This window comes from Excalfactoria chinensis, chromosome 7, assembly GCF_039878825.1.
Source record: "Excalfactoria chinensis isolate bCotChi1 chromosome 7, bCotChi1.hap2, whole genome shotgun sequence".
Lineage (NCBI taxonomy): Eukaryota > Metazoa > Chordata > Aves > Galliformes > Phasianidae > Excalfactoria > Excalfactoria chinensis.
In genome coordinates, this window is record NC_092831.1 from 20,321,867 (window position 1) to 20,339,086 (window position 17,220).

Sequence of the window (17,220 nt, forward strand, 5' to 3'; positions counted from 1 at the left end):
GAAAACATTGCCATCTAGAGAAAGAAAAAGAAGCTGAACACTAGTCATATTAGGTGAAAAAAGGCAGTATGCATGCAGTACATGGGGATACTGGTATTCCATCTTAAACTTGTTGAGAGGGATGGTTGAGCGGGTGACATCAAACTAAGAGCAGAAAACATGAATGAAATACAAAGAACGTCAGTTGTCTTTATCAAAACTTATAGTAGGAATATTACCAGTGAGTTGTATTTTCAAAAGCTCTATCTTATGAAAGAGGCTTCTATGGGAACAAATTGAATTATATGAAGGAAAAACAATTGACATCATCCTGCCTTAGATCTGAAAGGTAAAGGCACAGAAATAAGCATAGAAGCCCAATGCCACTTTTAGATCCAAGGAGTCTTACTGTGTTTTGTCAGAAATAGTTGAGTGTTTTGAAGCCTAATCCAAAAACTGTTTTATTTTTCATAACTCAGCAACTGCTAACAAAGACTATGCTTTACAGACTTCAGAAGCTAACAATTACCACTGTGCTGTCTCCTGTGGAATAAATATATGTCAGCAACTTCTGATTAATTTAAATTCTTTGAAATTCATGCAGACTTTAAAAACCTTTAATATGTCCCTCAGAGACACAATAAGGAATTTCTGTGACTCAGAGACACAGTAAGAAGTTCTCTATGACTCACTTAAGACCGATAATCTTAAGGAAAGAAAACTGTAAGGAAAGAAACTTGCACCAGCGTTCTGATTGCAGTTGATGTAGGTGACTTTTCTTTCTTCCTGTAATTCTAGATAAATGACAACATGTTGAACAACGAAATATCTGTTAGGTTCAAAAAGCTTTATTAGCAAGGGAATTTTAGTGGTTGATGCCATACCCTATTACCTGCATGTGGAAGATGTGTTTCCTTGTTGCTGAGCAATAGTAAGCTACTATAAATACCAGGACTGTGCCGGGGTTCCTGTGGGAGGCTGTCAGTTTGGTACCTGATTCTCAGGATGCTGTTGGTGGTATCGGTCACTTTGCTCATTCCTCTGTGAATTTCTATACATAGCATTGCTCTACTTTGGTCTATCATTGCTGGATAGTGAACTCTGCTTAAGCTGGGGCAGCTTTGACTCCTGGCAAGCAAAAGGCTGGAAAATCAAGGTTTATTTTATTAGAGCAAAGCATGAAATGATTAATGACTGATTTACAAATTAATTTGCAGGGAAACAAACAACAAAATGATTCTAAATTATATGCAAGATGAAGTGGGTTTGTTTTGTTTTGTTTTGTTTTTTTGGCGGTTCCAGTATCTTAACTAACTTGGTTGGCTCTGTAAACTGTTCGTAATTCCAAGGACTGTTCTGTCCCAGGAATGGTCTAAAGCTGTAATCTGTGGAAGATGGTCATACTCTGACTCTTGTGTTAACAGTAATTTGCTTGTGCTGCTATTCCACTAAAATGTGGATTTCCTCACATATTGAAGTGTTTTGGTTTTTTTTAAGCTTGCTCTCCTATGGTGTTCTTCTATTAACCATTTCTTCTAACTTCATTCCGTGTAGGTAATTTTTGCAAGATTACTCCAACACTTTATTAACTAATATCCACTACTTTGAATCCCTGTCTAATTTGTGATTATTTGTTCATGGATGGTAAACACGATTTGCTATTAAATAGTTGACAGATTTAATACCAAAAAGGCTTTTGTTGTACTTTTTCTTTCCCCATTCTTCCATGCATATTATTAGTTTTTGGGGGTAATAGTAATAATAACATGCTAAATTCCAGCTAAATATAAATTCCATTTGAAATATTTGCACCAATTAACTGTAGAATGAATAAGGAATTATTAATTACTATAAAAGGACATCTTGCAGTAAGACATTGAGAGCCAGAGAATGTGAAAGTGAGGTGTTCTGTTCACAAGAAGCAGGGAACAGCAATGTAATTTTTGCTTGCTCTGCATCCACTGCACAGCATAAGATGCAAGGAAGGAATTCTCCCATCTAGAGTCTGTACTGTACTCATAATGAGTTAGTAAGATAGCTTTTGTGTTCCTGCTAAGACATTTCTAGAATATGAGTGCAAGGTGTGTGTGAAAGAGTTTAAGAAGTACTTTTTATTGTGAGGACAGGTTTGTCTACTTGCTTTGTTTCTTTAAATGTTTATTTGCCATTTAGGTATACCAGTCTCGTATGCACATAACTTTGCTTACTGTGGTTAAATCCCCAAGAAAAGTGGTGTTGCTTCACTGAAAAAAATTAATCATAGTATGTGCATATGTGTTTTGTAGATTTAAGGGTTTAGTTTTGCTGAATTAATAGCTTAATTTACAGGTCTTTACTCTGGAGAAAATACTTGGATTGTTTCTCTGAGGAAGGATTGCTTATAGGAGGTTTATTTAGCAGAACTGTTTAGTACAGAATGACCTGAAAAGTCAGCTTGCTCTACTGAGGCTTGCAGCTCATGAATTAAACCTGGTTTATTACTTTTTCCCCTTAAATATGTACTTACTGATATGTTCGTAATCGTAACTCAGATAATTACTTCACTTCATATTGTGTTTTGGGGCAGTGCTTCTGTGGAACTCGTTCCAATCCTAGTAATGTATACCTGCATTCATACTCTTGCAGATTTTGAGTGGTTAATATTGCGCATCTCTCCTTTTCTATACACGTATGTATAAATCTTTGTCTCTATAAGTTAAACAGTCTCCAAAACTCTCAGAGTATAGACATACTTATGAAGAGCACGAAGAGCTTTAAATTCTGCATATGATGCAGCCTCTTCTTTAATGAAGTTCTAGTATCTGTTTTAGAAGTTATTTGCATGTTTGTTTTTTTTCTTTAAAAAAAAAAAAAGGTGCAAATTTCTCTTACTGCCATCATCAGGCAACTCTTCTGTGGTCAATAGCACTGCCAGTTGCATCAACTAGAGGATAGAGAGTGTGGCCTTTTTCAGATGCACCAACCCTACGAGAAGGGAGTGTTACAGGGTCAGGGGGCGAGGGACTTCAGCTAATAAACTACAATATCCCATTCTTCAGCATGATGTCCTTATGTCTGAACTATACTATTGCTATTTCTGTGGTGCTCAATCTGCTTTCAGAAAAAGAAGAATGTATATGAATTTAAAAACACTGAAATGGCTATGAATGAGTGTATAGCTTAAGAAGAATGTAAAGGAATTGAAAATGGTTTTCTATAATAATAAGGTGGCTTTTCTAGTGTTATAAATTCATGCAAATACTTCAAAACAGTGACATTATGTTAGGCATTAAGTAGAAGGGCTTTGTGGTAGGTGTGGAGCTCTCCTGAATCATGCAGACTTAATACATTATGTACTCAATTTTGATGTATCATGATGGATTTTGTTAAAAGTAATGTAAAAATGAAGCTAGGCAAGATGAAGCCACTTACTAGGCATGAAAAAGGAAGTTGTGGGAACACTTAGTTTTCATTTGTGCTACTCCGAGATTTTGAATTGCTATGAAAGCCAAGCCTTCAGTAATGTACAGAATGAGAAATGGGATCTTACAGAACACAGAAGTACGGTATGTGGGGAAAATGGACACCTAAACTCAAGGATGGATAGAGAAATGCTAGAAATGTGCGCTGGAATATTTACATAAGGAAGCTCCCTGTAACGTACACACTCGTGTTTTACCACTGAGATGCATGCATCTTCAGTAACCACAGTTGGTGCACTTCCACAAATGCAAAGTGATCTCTTTCAGAACTCATCTTCTAGATGGTCAAGTGAAGGAGTTTTCATTTTGTGTTTTCTTCCACACCATAGCATCCGTTTTGTTTTCTTATTTCATAATTGCCTTATGACTCTGAACAGCAAAGCTAATAGAATTAATTCTTCTTTTTTTTTTTTTTTGTCCACTGCAGTCCAACTCTTCTGGAGATAACATTAGCGAAGTACCTAGCTATATAAGTCTCTGGCATACACAGGTGAGAACATATGATATGTTCTCAAAATGTGTAGGATGTTAAGAGTTAATAAAATTGAAAACCACTTAAAGACTCTCCCTCTCCCTTTTCTGATCACCTTTCATCTTCCCGTGTCCCATCACCCCTTCCCTTCTCTTTCTCTACTTCCTTCTCTTCTTGCATTCACTGTCAGGAAGGGCCGGCACCGAAGGGCCAATTCAGCACAACACGACGCCGGCAGAGACTAGCAGCTGCAGTGGCTACAACAGTGAGTGGATTTAAAAATCAAGGCATAGCTTGGAAGACGGGAAACTGCGTAACTTGAATGCATAATAAGCTTATGAAGCTGTTTCTTGCACTTTATGGAGGTGCCCATGCTACCCATTCTGAGCTGAGTCACTTAGAAGTGATCAGGCCTGACACAAGTGGGTGTCATAACTGTGGATTTGAGCGTGTTTTCATGGTAATGTCCCTCCTCCTTTATGCAAGTGCAAGTGATGAACAAACTCAGGCCCTTCACTGTTTGAAAATAGCTTTGTTATACTCCACGTATTATTTAAAATGGACCAAAATGATCACATTCTGTTAAAAGATTCTCATAATAGTCTATAGCAAGACAGCAAAAATTAGGAGATTTGCTGCAAAGAAACGTGAAATGATGACACTTCCTGATTTATTTATTTACTTACTTATTTATTTTAAGCAATGTGAGATTAGCCTTTTCATTTACGGTACTTTGTATTCCGTGATCCAAAAAAGTCATATTACTATGGCTGATGTCTGATTTTCATTTTTGCGAATTCTCCAAGCCTTTTGACACAAAATTTGGAGCACTGAAATTAAGGTGAAGGCTAGTAACTGGGAGTGGGAAATGTTATTAATGAAATCAAATTAGCATCATATGTATAACTTCATCTGATGCTTTGTCAGCAAAGCACTTATTAGGAATATAAAATATATATTTGTCCCTCAAAGGATTAGTGAAACAGGTGGATGGGGAAGACATTAAGATATAGGAAAAAAAAACCCTCTTTGCAACTGAAGAAAAAAGTGATCTTTAAACACATACCCCTACCTAGCTCTAGCAGTCAACACTGAGCTTATGTTTTGCAAGGTGTGCTGCTCCAGCCCGTAGCTGAAGTCCACTAGCTCAGATATAGCTTCTGCTTAAGCCTGAATTACTTGAGCCCTGTTGCCAGAACCATAAACCTCGTTTACTATTAGGTCCTCATGAAAAACGAGAGAAATCAGTGCTCCTCCAGTTCCCAAAACAACTTGTCTAAATTTAATCCCTTGTAATCATTTGAAACCATGTACTGATGCAGAATATCATTCAATAATTGACTAGTGTCATCTTCTCTGCCTTTGTAGCAGAGAAATAAACCCCCATCTCATTTTACTGTCTCTATAGTCTGGAAGGTACAGAATTACATCAGGTAAAATGCAGGAAGGGGAAGCTTGTGTTACAACCCACTGTAGTGGGAACAATCTGTCTCTATGTGAGCATGCAGGTGTGTAGAGGCCTATGAATGTGTGGTATTTCAGCCCCTAGAGTAAAGCAGAAAGTCAGGACAAGGTGTACCTGAAGTCATGCCTTCAAGAATGAGGAAGAAAAAAAACTAGAGGGATGCATCAAGCTAAGTACTTAAAGAGAGAAAAAATGTAGCAGGTGATCAAGACAGTATCAAGTCACCATGGGTGTAAAGAGAAAAGGGTGTACAGGGAAAATGGGTGTACAGTGAAAGAAAAAAAAAAGGAAGAGAGGTTCGTGGGCAGTGCTTCTTAGACTGCTGGTTACTGAAGAAAGTGAGTGTGCTTGTTGTTGATTTTTTTATTTTTTTTCATTTGTTGTGGGAAGTAACTTGGAAACTCTTCCAAGATGCAGATGAAGAGAGTTGGTATCAGTCAGTAGTTAATTATTTTTGGGTCTTGTATTTAAAGCCATCAGCAAAGCAGCTACTTGTCTCTGACACGTCAGTGTGTATTTCTTGCAAGAAGTGTGATGGTATTTGTAGAGCATGTGAATGCTGTTTCTAGGACATACTATTTATACTTTAAATAAAATGTTCTTTTTTCAATAAACCTCACTAAAAAGCATTGCTTTTCATCCTGGACAGCTGAGGTATGAGGCAGAAATACTGTCGCAAAAAGGAATTTATTCTACATCCCTGTTAACAAAATCTGCTTGATATGAGTCAAAAATGAAGTCCAATAAAAACGTCTACTTCATTGGTATAGTTAGAAATCAAAACAATGAGAGAAGAGAATAAAGTTTGCGCTGCTTAGGAACCATGAAGCCATCAGTCTGTGCTATACGTATATGGAAACTGAAGGGCAAGGTGGACAACGATATTGCCAGAATGAGCTAAGGATGTGATTAATAAGTCCAATAGAATTTTAAGGTTTTTTCAGAGAATAAGAAACCTAAGTCAGATATCGATGACTAATGTTATAGGAGGAGATTGTTAGAGCTATTCTTTGATGTAAACAAATAACAAGATACCAATTTCTGATACTGCTGGCAGTATATAAATTGTTAATGTAAAAAAATATATCTTAGTAATATGACTTTATTTTATCTGCTGCTCTTAAAACTTTTTTTTTTTTCTTTTTTTTCTCCATTTTTCATATTTGAATTATTACATTGGGCTGCAGTGTGGAAGTTTTTGATTTATACATTTGATAAATATCATGAAACAAATTAGCTTGAATGTGTTTAGCAATACTTAATACTGAAGGAAAAAAAAGAACAAAAATAGGTTTGCATGTATTCCCCTTTCATTTTGTTTTGCAATTGTGTTCTTGACTGGGTTTTTATACAACTGTATGTAAATAGTAAAATTAAAACATACTGTCATACACACACGCCACATATGTAAAGCAGTATACATATACTGCATATGGAACAGATAGGTAACTATTTGGTACATGTGATAAATTTATATGTAAAACTTATGAGTAAGACATGCATGTATATTTTTGTTTACTGTACTTGAAAAGTATAGAAGTAAAATACTTGAAAAGTATAGAAGGCAAAAGTGAAAACTATTCTAAAATCTTTGCTGCATTTTATTTAACTGCATCTCTTTGCATTAATTTGCGGCTCTTGTATTTTAAAAATTAAGTGGAGATTTCATTTATTTTTGTTTGTTTAGATAAAAAATGGAAAGACTATATGATTTTCCCTTTTTATTGTTGCTTGTACAATGGTTTCTACTTAATGTTTAAAAGTGGTTTTCAGATTGTTAGGTAGGTTAATTTTCAATGATATATTTGAGAACAGTGGATCCTATCTGTAGGTCTGTGAAGGAACTTGCGTGTTGGTTTTGTAAAAGTGGATTCACACTATATGGACTCTCCAGTGACAAAATACAAAACGGCATGTGTTGTGGCTAGATTTTCTAGTCTTCTTTTAAGCATTAGGAAATGGCCAGTTTTTGTAAATGTTAGGATTGAAATATTCCACTGCTAGCAATTAGCTCAATATAGGCTATATTTGTTTGTTTCAGTGAAAATTTTCAAGAACTACAAGGAATTCTGCATCAACTGTGCTGTTACATGCTTTTTTCTTACTTTGTTCCTCACGTTTCAACCAAGCACTTTTTTTTTTTTTTTTTTTTCCAGAAGGAATAATTTATATTTTGCCTCAACAGAATCAAAAAGTTTGTTTGCTCCTTAAGCGGTACATCTTTACTGTTTCTTGCTGTAGGTCCCTTTCAGTGCCACGATGTCTCCAGTTCGGCTGCATTCATCCAATCCCAATCTTTGTGCAGATATTGAATTCCAGAGCCCCCCAAGCCATGTAACAGATCCTCTGGAGTGCTCTACCGAATACATGAAACTTCAAGAAGAATTCTGCCTGATGGCGCAAAAAGGTAACTAGAAACGTCAAACCTTTCCTTTACTGTGCTTTTTTTTCCTGTTGTGTTTCGTTATTACCTTCACTTTGTCATGGCCAAGATGTGCATCTGTGTTAGATGATACTAGAAGAGAATTTAGAGCTGGTCAAACGATTTACTTAAAGACCACATATATTATCCTTCTTATATTTTGCATGGATGCTGTGGGTATGGAGAAAGGTAAACTCTGTCAAATGAGGGCTTTCCTTTTGCACCTTGTGAATACATAATTGAAATTGGAAACATTTAGTTTTATTTCTTCGAAAAGACAAATCGAATAGTCACTACTACATAACCTTGTGCTGGGCTTTTCTTTTTTTTTTTTTTTTTTGGGGGGGGGGGGAGTGCAAATTTTTTGTGAGATATTCTCTACATCAGTGAATGCAACAAAAGTAATGCTTACTACTAAAATGTACTTTAGGGATGTTATTGTATCATAAAAAAAAAAAAAAGGGATGGTTCTCCAGACTGCAAAAGGCTTTTAAATAGTATTTGTAATCAGTTTGCTTCAGATTTTATTACTCTGAAACATAAATGAAAATACAGAAAGAAAAAAAGAAAAGAGGGCACCATACACAGATTTTTTGAAATATGCAATTTTTCATTCACTCAGCATCAAGAATATACTCAGATAAGGCGTGAACATATTGCATATACATTGCAACTCTAAGAAGTAAGTGTTTGTACTTAATTTGGATACAGATTACTTGAAGTTCATTCAGGTCTGTACTTCAGATTCCTGTATGTGTGGGTTAGAAATCTCACTCTGTTTTTATTGCTAAATATTTAAATGAATATAAATATGTACTTCCATATCTGAGAGAACACCTGTTATTGTCTTTTTCTTTTTTTTTTTTTTGTTTCCTTTAGTGCATTCTCTTTTGAAGTCTGCCTTTAACAGCATAGCTATAGAGAAGGAGAAGCTTAAGCAGATTGTCTCAGAACAGGATCTTACAGGTCACAATGCTCAAATAGCACACCTCAGACAGTCCCTTTCTCAGGTATGTTCCTGTTTTGATTACAAGTGCAGCTAGTTTGCCAGATGCACTGTTTCTTTGTGTCACTGGCAGAAATTTAACCAGGACTTGTGGAGACCTGGTAGCAACTGGTATGAAATAGTTGGTGGTATGTTCCTCTTGTTCTTGGCTTCCAGTGTCAGTCTGAAAATCACTGTCACTCATCAGTTCACTGTCTCAATGGGCAGTAAATGGAAATTTAGCATAGTCAGTCTCTTAAGCGGGGTTTGGCAGTTTAGGAAGCTACAGCCCAACTGATGTTAGTGGTCTAACCTTGCATCTCCCCTTCCATGTGAACACGCCCTGATCATTTCAGAGCAAAGCAAAATGGCATCATTTAAACTGTCTCTGGTGACTGTTTAAGCCTATTTTACTTTGATCCTACTTTGTTTCATGCAATCATGCAATCTGTTCCGTGGAAGGAGCGGAAGGTTGTGTGACTCTTTGGTAACAATAACTGCTCACTACACCAGTATGTCTGCTGCTCTATAATTCATAGTGCAAGGGACATATTTGGTTTAAGTCAGTTCATGTTCTGTGTATGTAACATATTATGCTGTTTTAGATTTCGACAGACATGCAGTTGTCCTTCTAGACATCAAGCAATGTGTATATGTACCCATGTTTATAATTTAGCTTGGGCATTAAAAGAGGAGAGAAATTAGCAGATACCAGGCACCAATTACATTCTACTGGCATCAGTGTATTTTGTGGCCCATAGTTTATTGTGAGCACATGCTTTCAAATAACCAGCAGCTTGGTCTGGACAGACAGAAACCCAGTGATGCTAGCGATTTTGTTGTTTTCTGCTGAAAAGCATGCAGTTTCCTTCCATGGGCTCTAAGAGTTGATGACCATCGTTCAGGAAGTGCTGTTGAGCCATAAATCAAGAATATTGCAGTTGGTTCCTTTTCATCGTTCTGCAGATTCATTTTTTTCTTTCTACTTTCACTCCCCATTTCTGTAATGTACATAAGCCACTGGCATAGCTGTCAAAGAGCTACTTGAAGAATTAAGGTAGAATGCGACTTAACACTGTGGGAGAATATCAGTGCCCTCTGACCATGGAAAATAATTGAAATCAAGCCGATGAAAAGGTGAACTGATGTTAGAGACGGTCTTGAGATGGGTATTTGCTTAAAAATGAAAGATATTGGGTTCTGTGACTTTTTTTTTTTTTTTTTTTTTCCAGAATTTCTGAGATTAGGATTTATTTTATTTTATTTTAGTATTTTTTGGCTGTTTAACACTTTTATTTGTTTGAAAATAAAATATGCAATTTTTATTTTAAGGCTCTCAACCAGAATGCCGAACTAAGGAGTCGCTTGAACAGAATACATTCAGAATCTGTTATTTGTGATCAGGTTGTCAGTGTAAATATTATCCCTAGTCCTGATGAGGTAAGACTTCAGCCTTTAATGGATTTAGAATATGATCAAACACTGCTGTTCCTCACTATTAGCTTGCCAAGTTATCAGATCATTCAGACTGGAAATTGGATATTTGTAGACGTTTTCAGAATATATTTTTTCTACATAAATTTTAAACTTTTTTATTCTGCATATGTCAGAGCTCACAAAAGAACTTTGGTCTCTGCAGAGAAATAGGGAAGGATGACAGCATTGTGGGAATTAGAGGTTTTACTGTACTCTAATGTAACACACAATAACACAGAGTAGGTAATTACTTCTATATCTTCTCCTGCCAAATCAATGGAACAGTGTGGAGTCTAATGGCAAGTGTCTAAGTTTAATATCTTGAGTAGTATTTAAAGGGTTCTGTGTATGAACCAAGCACTATACTAATAGCATGTTTGTAACATCTAGTCTATCTTATTTTGCTTTCTTCAGTCAACAGATTATCAAACGCTACAAATCAGTCTCCCTTGTGAGGACAGATCTGAATTTGTGAACTGTAATATGTTGCAGTTAATACTGTCATTTTGACAGCCATTGTGCTTGCATTTAACTGAAATACTTTCCATTTATCATTTCCATTCATTATTTTCTATGCATACATCATTTCAATTAACATACCATGGTTTCCTAATTATTTTTTTTTCCAAGAGAAAAGGCAAGTGAAAATCTTTTTCTGGTTATTTGATTTGATTTTTGGAAACATCCCTACAATTTTTTGAAGATCCCATTATGTTGGAGACTGACTAAGAGAAGATGGAGGTGACACAGTGCCAGGGCACAGCCACCTGCAGTTGGAGCAGCTGGCAGCGAAGTTGAGCAATGTCTGTTTCTTCTATTTTGTATTTTTTGCTGCTTTGTTGCTTTTTTTTTGTTGTTTTGTTTTTTTTTTTGTTTTTTTTTCAATATGTTATCTTCATACAAGTGCATCTGACTGAAACCGAGTTTCAAAGAGGATCCCAGATCTTCCTTTCACTTTTCTCTTGCTACTTTATACATAGAATCTTAATTTATGGAGTATGCCTTTGTGAGCATTTTTTAAATGTATTTTTCCAAGTGCCTCCAGTTGATACAAAAACTTAAAATTTTTACTACTTCTTGTAAATGTAACACTGAAATGAACTTATTTCCATTGTAATTCATCAAACGTCAGACATCATCCACAAATTTATAGACCTCAGTTAAAAAGATGAGTTTTTGACCTCCTGGATTGTTTGTGATTTTTTTTATTGTCTGTACATTTTGAGGCACCCATATAAAAATTGGATGAAGATGTCAACAAAGACATTTGTCAAGACTTCTGGAGTAAGGTTAATGGAGATAATATTGCAGTATGAAGAGAAACTGTTTAAAACACATTTGTATCATCCCAGAAACATCATGCTGTATAAATTAAGGAATTAAGTAAGAAGCCTGTTTGTCTTTGCAGCAGCAGCTGCTTTGGTGGAATAATTCAGAGAGAGAATCTTAAATATTTTGTTCCCCCTTTTTAAGAGCTTGTATGGTAATGTGCTGAAATGCGGTGTTCCTCTCATCAAATAGCAGGAAGAGGAAAAAAAATGTTCAGCTATATAAATTAGCTTGTCCCTGAATTGATATCCACAGAGCAGTTTGGGAATTCTTGTATTTGCTGTTAAATTCTCTTTAAAGTAAACCATAGAGAATTAAGTCCCCACTAGTAATAATGAGTCAGTGTTAGTCACTTAATTCAAATGAGATTTGGAATGATAGCCATCCTCCTGAATATTGAAACTTTTCACGCATTTATTACTAGACTAGTTAACAATTTCACTTATTTTGAAACTAATGTATAACTTCCTAGCCTTATTGAGTTTTTGGAGCTGGGTCCAAGTACTGTTAGTTGTTATGACCAGGTATCTATTCATCTGAATTTCATAGCTGAACTCATTTGACACAGTGCAGCTATTGTCCACCAAACCATTCCTTCGCATACAGAACTAGCTCTGCAATTATTCACTGCTAAAGATTCACAGAGGGTGGAAGCAGGCCTTAAATGAAGATATGTACCTCAGTACTCAAATTGCACTTGTTGAGTAAACAAGAAACCCTACTGAAATGCTACCTTTATTGTCTTTACCTACACGTGACACAGAAAAATATTCAGGTCATTTACCACTTTTATGCATATTTCTTTGTTATTAGAAGTAATATTTTTATTTCTTTGTGCATTGTTTGCAGACAGGTGAACAAATTCACGTCAGTTTGCCATTGTCTCAGCAAGTTTCTAATGAGAGCAGGCTCTCTATGTCTGAATCAGTGTCAGAGTTCTTTGATGCACAGGAGGTGCTTTTGTCTGCCAGCTCATCAGAAAACGAGGTAGGCTATGACAGTGTACTGCAGCTTTGCTGTCAGACAGATTCAGGTATTGATGTCACTAGTGAATGGTTATTTTTAATGCTATTTAGAATAAAAAGATATCAGAAGGCATAAGGTTTAGATAAATTTGCACAAGACTCGTTTGTGATGGGCTATAGAGGTTCTCTGAAGTGTAAAACTGAGCAGGAAATTGTATCAGTAATATATGTTCAGTATATGTTCTTACTAGACTATGTGAGTTTCAGGCAAAGATAACAGACAGCAGTGATTAGGTCTGTCTATGTGGGCAACTAATTCAGATTTTAAAGTATTCATTAAAAATAAAACAGAGTTCTTCTATCATATTTAAGTTATTCTCTGTCGTCAGAGAAGTAGGCAAGTGTCAAAAAATGTCTCGTTGAAGCTCAAAGATAACCATCGAGAGGCAGTTGGGACCCTGCATCATGTGGCTGCCCACAAACTTTCCATGGTATATGAGCTAATTGTGTGATATGTTACAGATAGGCACTTCAGCATCCCACTGGATATGTGCACAAGACAAACACAGACAATTTTTTTTTATTGTTCTGAAGAAAAATTAGTTAAAACTAATTTTAAAAGTAGTTTTAATGATGATTTAGTTCTTGTTTTTCAGATTGATGGGTCAATGTTTGTACTTGTTTCTGCTGAAACATATACTACATTTTAAAGTTTGATTCTGTATAAAAAACACAAGTCTGGCCATCTCTTCTCACCTCTTATCCCCAGTGTGTAATGCCGTCATTTTTTACTTCTTTTAATCTCATTTGAAGTCACCCTTTTGTAAATGTAATATCTGTATTTGACTTCATAATAAGCAATGCAGAAACATAAGGAGAGCATAGAATTTATTTTGACACTGTTGGTGCTTTGGAAGTATGGCTGATTGAAACCTCCAGTTGATTTAGTTAAAATCTCTAAATGGGTGCAGATACTGTATTTGAATATTTGTGTTTCAAGTAGTTGATTCTGTAGTTCTTTAGTAAACTTTAATATATCTCAAGTAATGGGTATTTTATTTATGTTTTAGGCTTCTGATGATGAATCTTATATCAGTGATGTGAGTGATAATATATCTGAGGACAACACCAGTGTCACAGACATTTCTCGGCAAAGTATACTGCTACGTTTTGAACTTTGGGAAATTATGTTGCTTTTGTGATTTGCTACTTCTCTGTACCAGACCAACTTTGCTGAAATCAGTGAAGCTGGGCTTATTTTTTCTGGTGGTTAATTTAGTTCGGTGACCAAGATTGTTTTCCTTAATGTGGTGCTTTGTTGTGATAATAGTTTTCTCCCTTCCCAGTTGTCAATGGTGAACTAACCGGAGGAGCGTTCAGGAATGGACGGCGAACTTGTCTCCCAGCTCCCAGCCCTGACACCAGTAACATCAATCTGTGGAATATCTTGAGAAATAACATTGGCAAAGATCTTTCCAAAGTTTCCATGCCAGTTGAGCTAAACGAGCCTCTTAACACCTTGCAGCATCTTTGTGAAGAGTTGGAATATAGTGAACTATTGGACAAGGCTGCTGAAACAGATGATCCCTATGAACGCATGGTAATAAATTTAGTGTAGCACTTCTTGTGTCTGTATTAAAAAGGAAGCTGTTTTGTGAAGGTCTGTTCATACTGGTTTTACCTGGGTTGTGTGGTTTACTTCCACGTATGCTTCCTTAGCCCAGATTTTACTGTGTGATATCCTACACTATAAGAATCTCAGCCTATTTTCTCGTACCTTCTTCTCTGTGTTCTCACAGGTTCTCATAGCTGCCTTTGCAGCATCGGGTTATGCCTCTACGTATTTCAGAGCAGGAAGCAAGCCATTTAACCCCGTGCTTGGTGAAACTTATGAATGTATTAGAGAAGACAAAGGATTTCGATTTTTCTCAGAGCAGGTAGAGCTTGTTTCTAGATGGATACTGATGTTTAGTGATGTTTAGGTTTATTTGTTTAGTAAAGTTACCCTGTTTCTTCTTTTGAGATAAAATGGTTTGGTTTCTTAATAGTAAAGAAAGGTAGCAAGTACAAGTAAACTCATTAAATACTAGAAGGTGTCTGTTCTTATAGTAATCTCTGTCATGGTGTTTTGAGCAGATAGTGTAAAACTGAAGCGTAAGTTATCATCATTTTATAGCAACATATGTTAATAAATAGTGTGGGCTACTTAATAATTTTATATTGCAGTAACAGTTGTATTGTTTTAGAAATGAAAATTAATTGTTTTTAACTCAGACAAGTTGTTTTTCAGGTTAGCCACCATCCTCCCATTTCAGCCTGTCACTGTGAATCAAAGAACTTCGTGTTTTGGCAAGGTATATCTTTTCAATTCAAAAGTATAGATCTATAGATTTTATTTTTAATTTTTTTATTTTTATTTATTTATTTATTTGTACTAGCAAATAAAGACTTTGTAGAAGCCGAGCTTTGTATTTGGAACTTACCTGAAATTTTTATACTTAAACTGTTTGCAGTAAAATATTACAAACTGATGCTCTGAATTAATTCACTCAAAATTCTCATTCTTAAGAGTAAGTAAATATTACAACTTCTGTTGTCACTTGCAGAATGTTCATGCAGTTCTTTTTACAGAGTTAAACAAGCAGGTGTTTATTTCTTCGTCTCTACTGTCATAACATTGAATTCATATTGAATATTCTCATGTGAGATTTCACAGCACAGGTATAACTCCTAGAAGAAAATGAAACCTCTCTCTTTTCCTTTTCCTGACCTAATATGATTTTCTAATTGCTGTTGGTTTTTTTTTGTTTTTTGGATTTTCATGACAACCTCACATGGCGTGGTTTTAAATTGGATGATATAGTACCCTGGATCACTACAAGAGGGAGAAATGTTTTTTTCTACTTTTGTAAATCTTTTCTTTTATATTCAGATATCAGGTGGAAAAACAAATTTTGGGGGAAATCAATGGAAATTCTTCCAGTTGGAACCTTGAATGTGACTCTTCCAAAGTAAGCTACTGTTTTATTTCCTTTTGGTTTTGGTTTCTGATGTAGTCTAATCCATGCTGCCTTGTAATTGGATTGCATGAAGTGTAAGCAAAGGTCACATGAATTGAATTGTGCAGGTGAGGGTTAGCATGTAGCTCAAAGCTCCCCTGTGTGTACGCACAGGTGGGGACACTAAAGTGGTCAGCCGTTCAGAACAAGGCTGACAGTGCTTTCAGCTAGCGCTGTCCTTACTAAAGCTCTCAATACTTCTAGTATGGCCTCAGAATAACCAGTATTAATATTTGAAGATCATCTTTCAAAACGTAAGACCAAAAAAATGCTCTTCGATGTTAAACAAGTAGTGGAAGGAAGGAGTTTCAATACAAATAAAACTGGTTTTCAGTTGTGAACCATGAGAATATGCAATGAGAGGATACTTTAAGCATGCCTGCAGGATCTGCAATACTCTGTCCTTGATCCTTTAAATTGGGGCCACCTTTCTGCCTATAACAGTATGGCATCCTTAGGGACTCCACCTCTTTGTCCATATCTTCAAATCAAAGTAAATGCACTATGGAGTAGCTTTGTCTTCTGTCTGCATGTTTGTCCACCAGCTCTGAAGGAGAATATGCTTCATTCGCCCATTTTAGTCTCTGACAACAGAGATGTCCTTAGTCCAAGTAGCTGATACAGATGAAAAGAGATAGTGTACCAGTGTACCAGTGAGCCTGCTTCACTTCTGTTTACTTCTTTCCCTATTTAGTTTGTTCTGTCTGTAATTTAATTGCTTTGTCTGCCTGTGTCTTAAATCCAACCTTTGGGATCGGGATTTTTGGATCCTGGTCTCTTAGAACTGATGCCAAAGCACATAATGCTCTGAGGACAGTGAATATGCTGTTCAGGACTTCAGTGATTCTTAATGTCTGATTTGTATTTCATAGCATCATTCTTCAGTTCTCAACACTGGAGCTTAGGTGAACTTCTCCATGGAAGATTAATAACATGTTCAGAACCTAAGCTTTTAATAAAATAAGCTATTGTTACAAAAGTTTTTCAGGAATATAGTCTTGTAATTATGTTAATGATTTACTTTTTTTTTTTTTTTTTTCCTCCCCCCCATCCCAATGATGATCATGATTAATTTGCATTATTAACTTTTTATTGATCTATTCTTAGGTACGGAGACTATTACGTCTGGAACAAAGTCACTACTTGCATACATAATATCCTTAGTGGAAGGAGGTGGATAGAACACTATGGAGAGATAACAATCAGAAACACAAAAAGCAGTGTTTGTATTTGTAAACTCACATTTGTCAAGGTAACACATTTATTCCAGGACATATTTTTGCATGGTTTAAGCATGTATAGGACTGTTTCTTCAGCATTCCTGAAATATACGTTACGCATTCTGACTTATCAACACTTGTGAATATGTAAATCGTCAAGTAAGGGTGCTATTTCAAACAGTATGACTCCTCTATTGGACTGGTCAGTTTTATATCAGCGTCCTACATTGCTATACAGCTGTGTGCTATACTGCTGTTGGTTTTATTGAAAGTCATTTTAAAATGAAATAGCAAAATTTTTATGATTACAGTGAAAATGCAAGGTCACTGAATTGACTTCCGTACCATATTTCTTCTACCTCTGCTAAAACTTGGCCACTACTTTTA

General features: G+C 35.8%; 1 protein-coding gene across 19 annotated transcripts in view; it reads left to right on the top strand.

Moving 5' to 3' along the window:
• OSBPL6 (oxysterol binding protein like 6) overlaps positions 1–17,220 on the top strand; it is an 88,848-nt gene that overhangs the window by 58,065 nt on the left and 13,563 nt on the right. For 9 of the 19 annotated variants that reach the window (XM_072341061.1, XM_072341058.1, XM_072341057.1 and 6 more), the window contains 12 exons: positions 3,868–3,930; positions 4,103–4,177; positions 7,619–7,784; positions 8,679–8,809; positions 10,117–10,224; positions 12,439–12,576; positions 13,625–13,709; positions 13,901–14,154; positions 14,354–14,491; positions 14,845–14,908; positions 15,487–15,565; positions 16,721–16,865. In XM_072341061.1, the coding sequence (XP_072197162.1) occupies positions 3,868–3,930; positions 4,103–4,177; positions 7,619–7,784; positions 8,679–8,809; positions 10,117–10,224; positions 12,439–12,576; positions 13,625–13,709; positions 13,901–14,154; positions 14,354–14,491; positions 14,845–14,908; positions 15,487–15,565; positions 16,721–16,865 (1,446 nt within the window). The remainder of the gene's footprint in view (positions 1–3,867; positions 3,931–4,102; positions 4,178–7,618; positions 7,785–8,678; positions 8,810–10,116; positions 10,225–12,438; positions 12,577–13,624; positions 13,710–13,900; positions 14,155–14,353; positions 14,492–14,844; positions 14,909–15,486; positions 15,566–16,720; positions 16,866–17,220) is intronic. The other 10 variants (XM_072341072.1, XM_072341070.1, XM_072341069.1 and 7 more) reach the window with 2 other exon arrangements.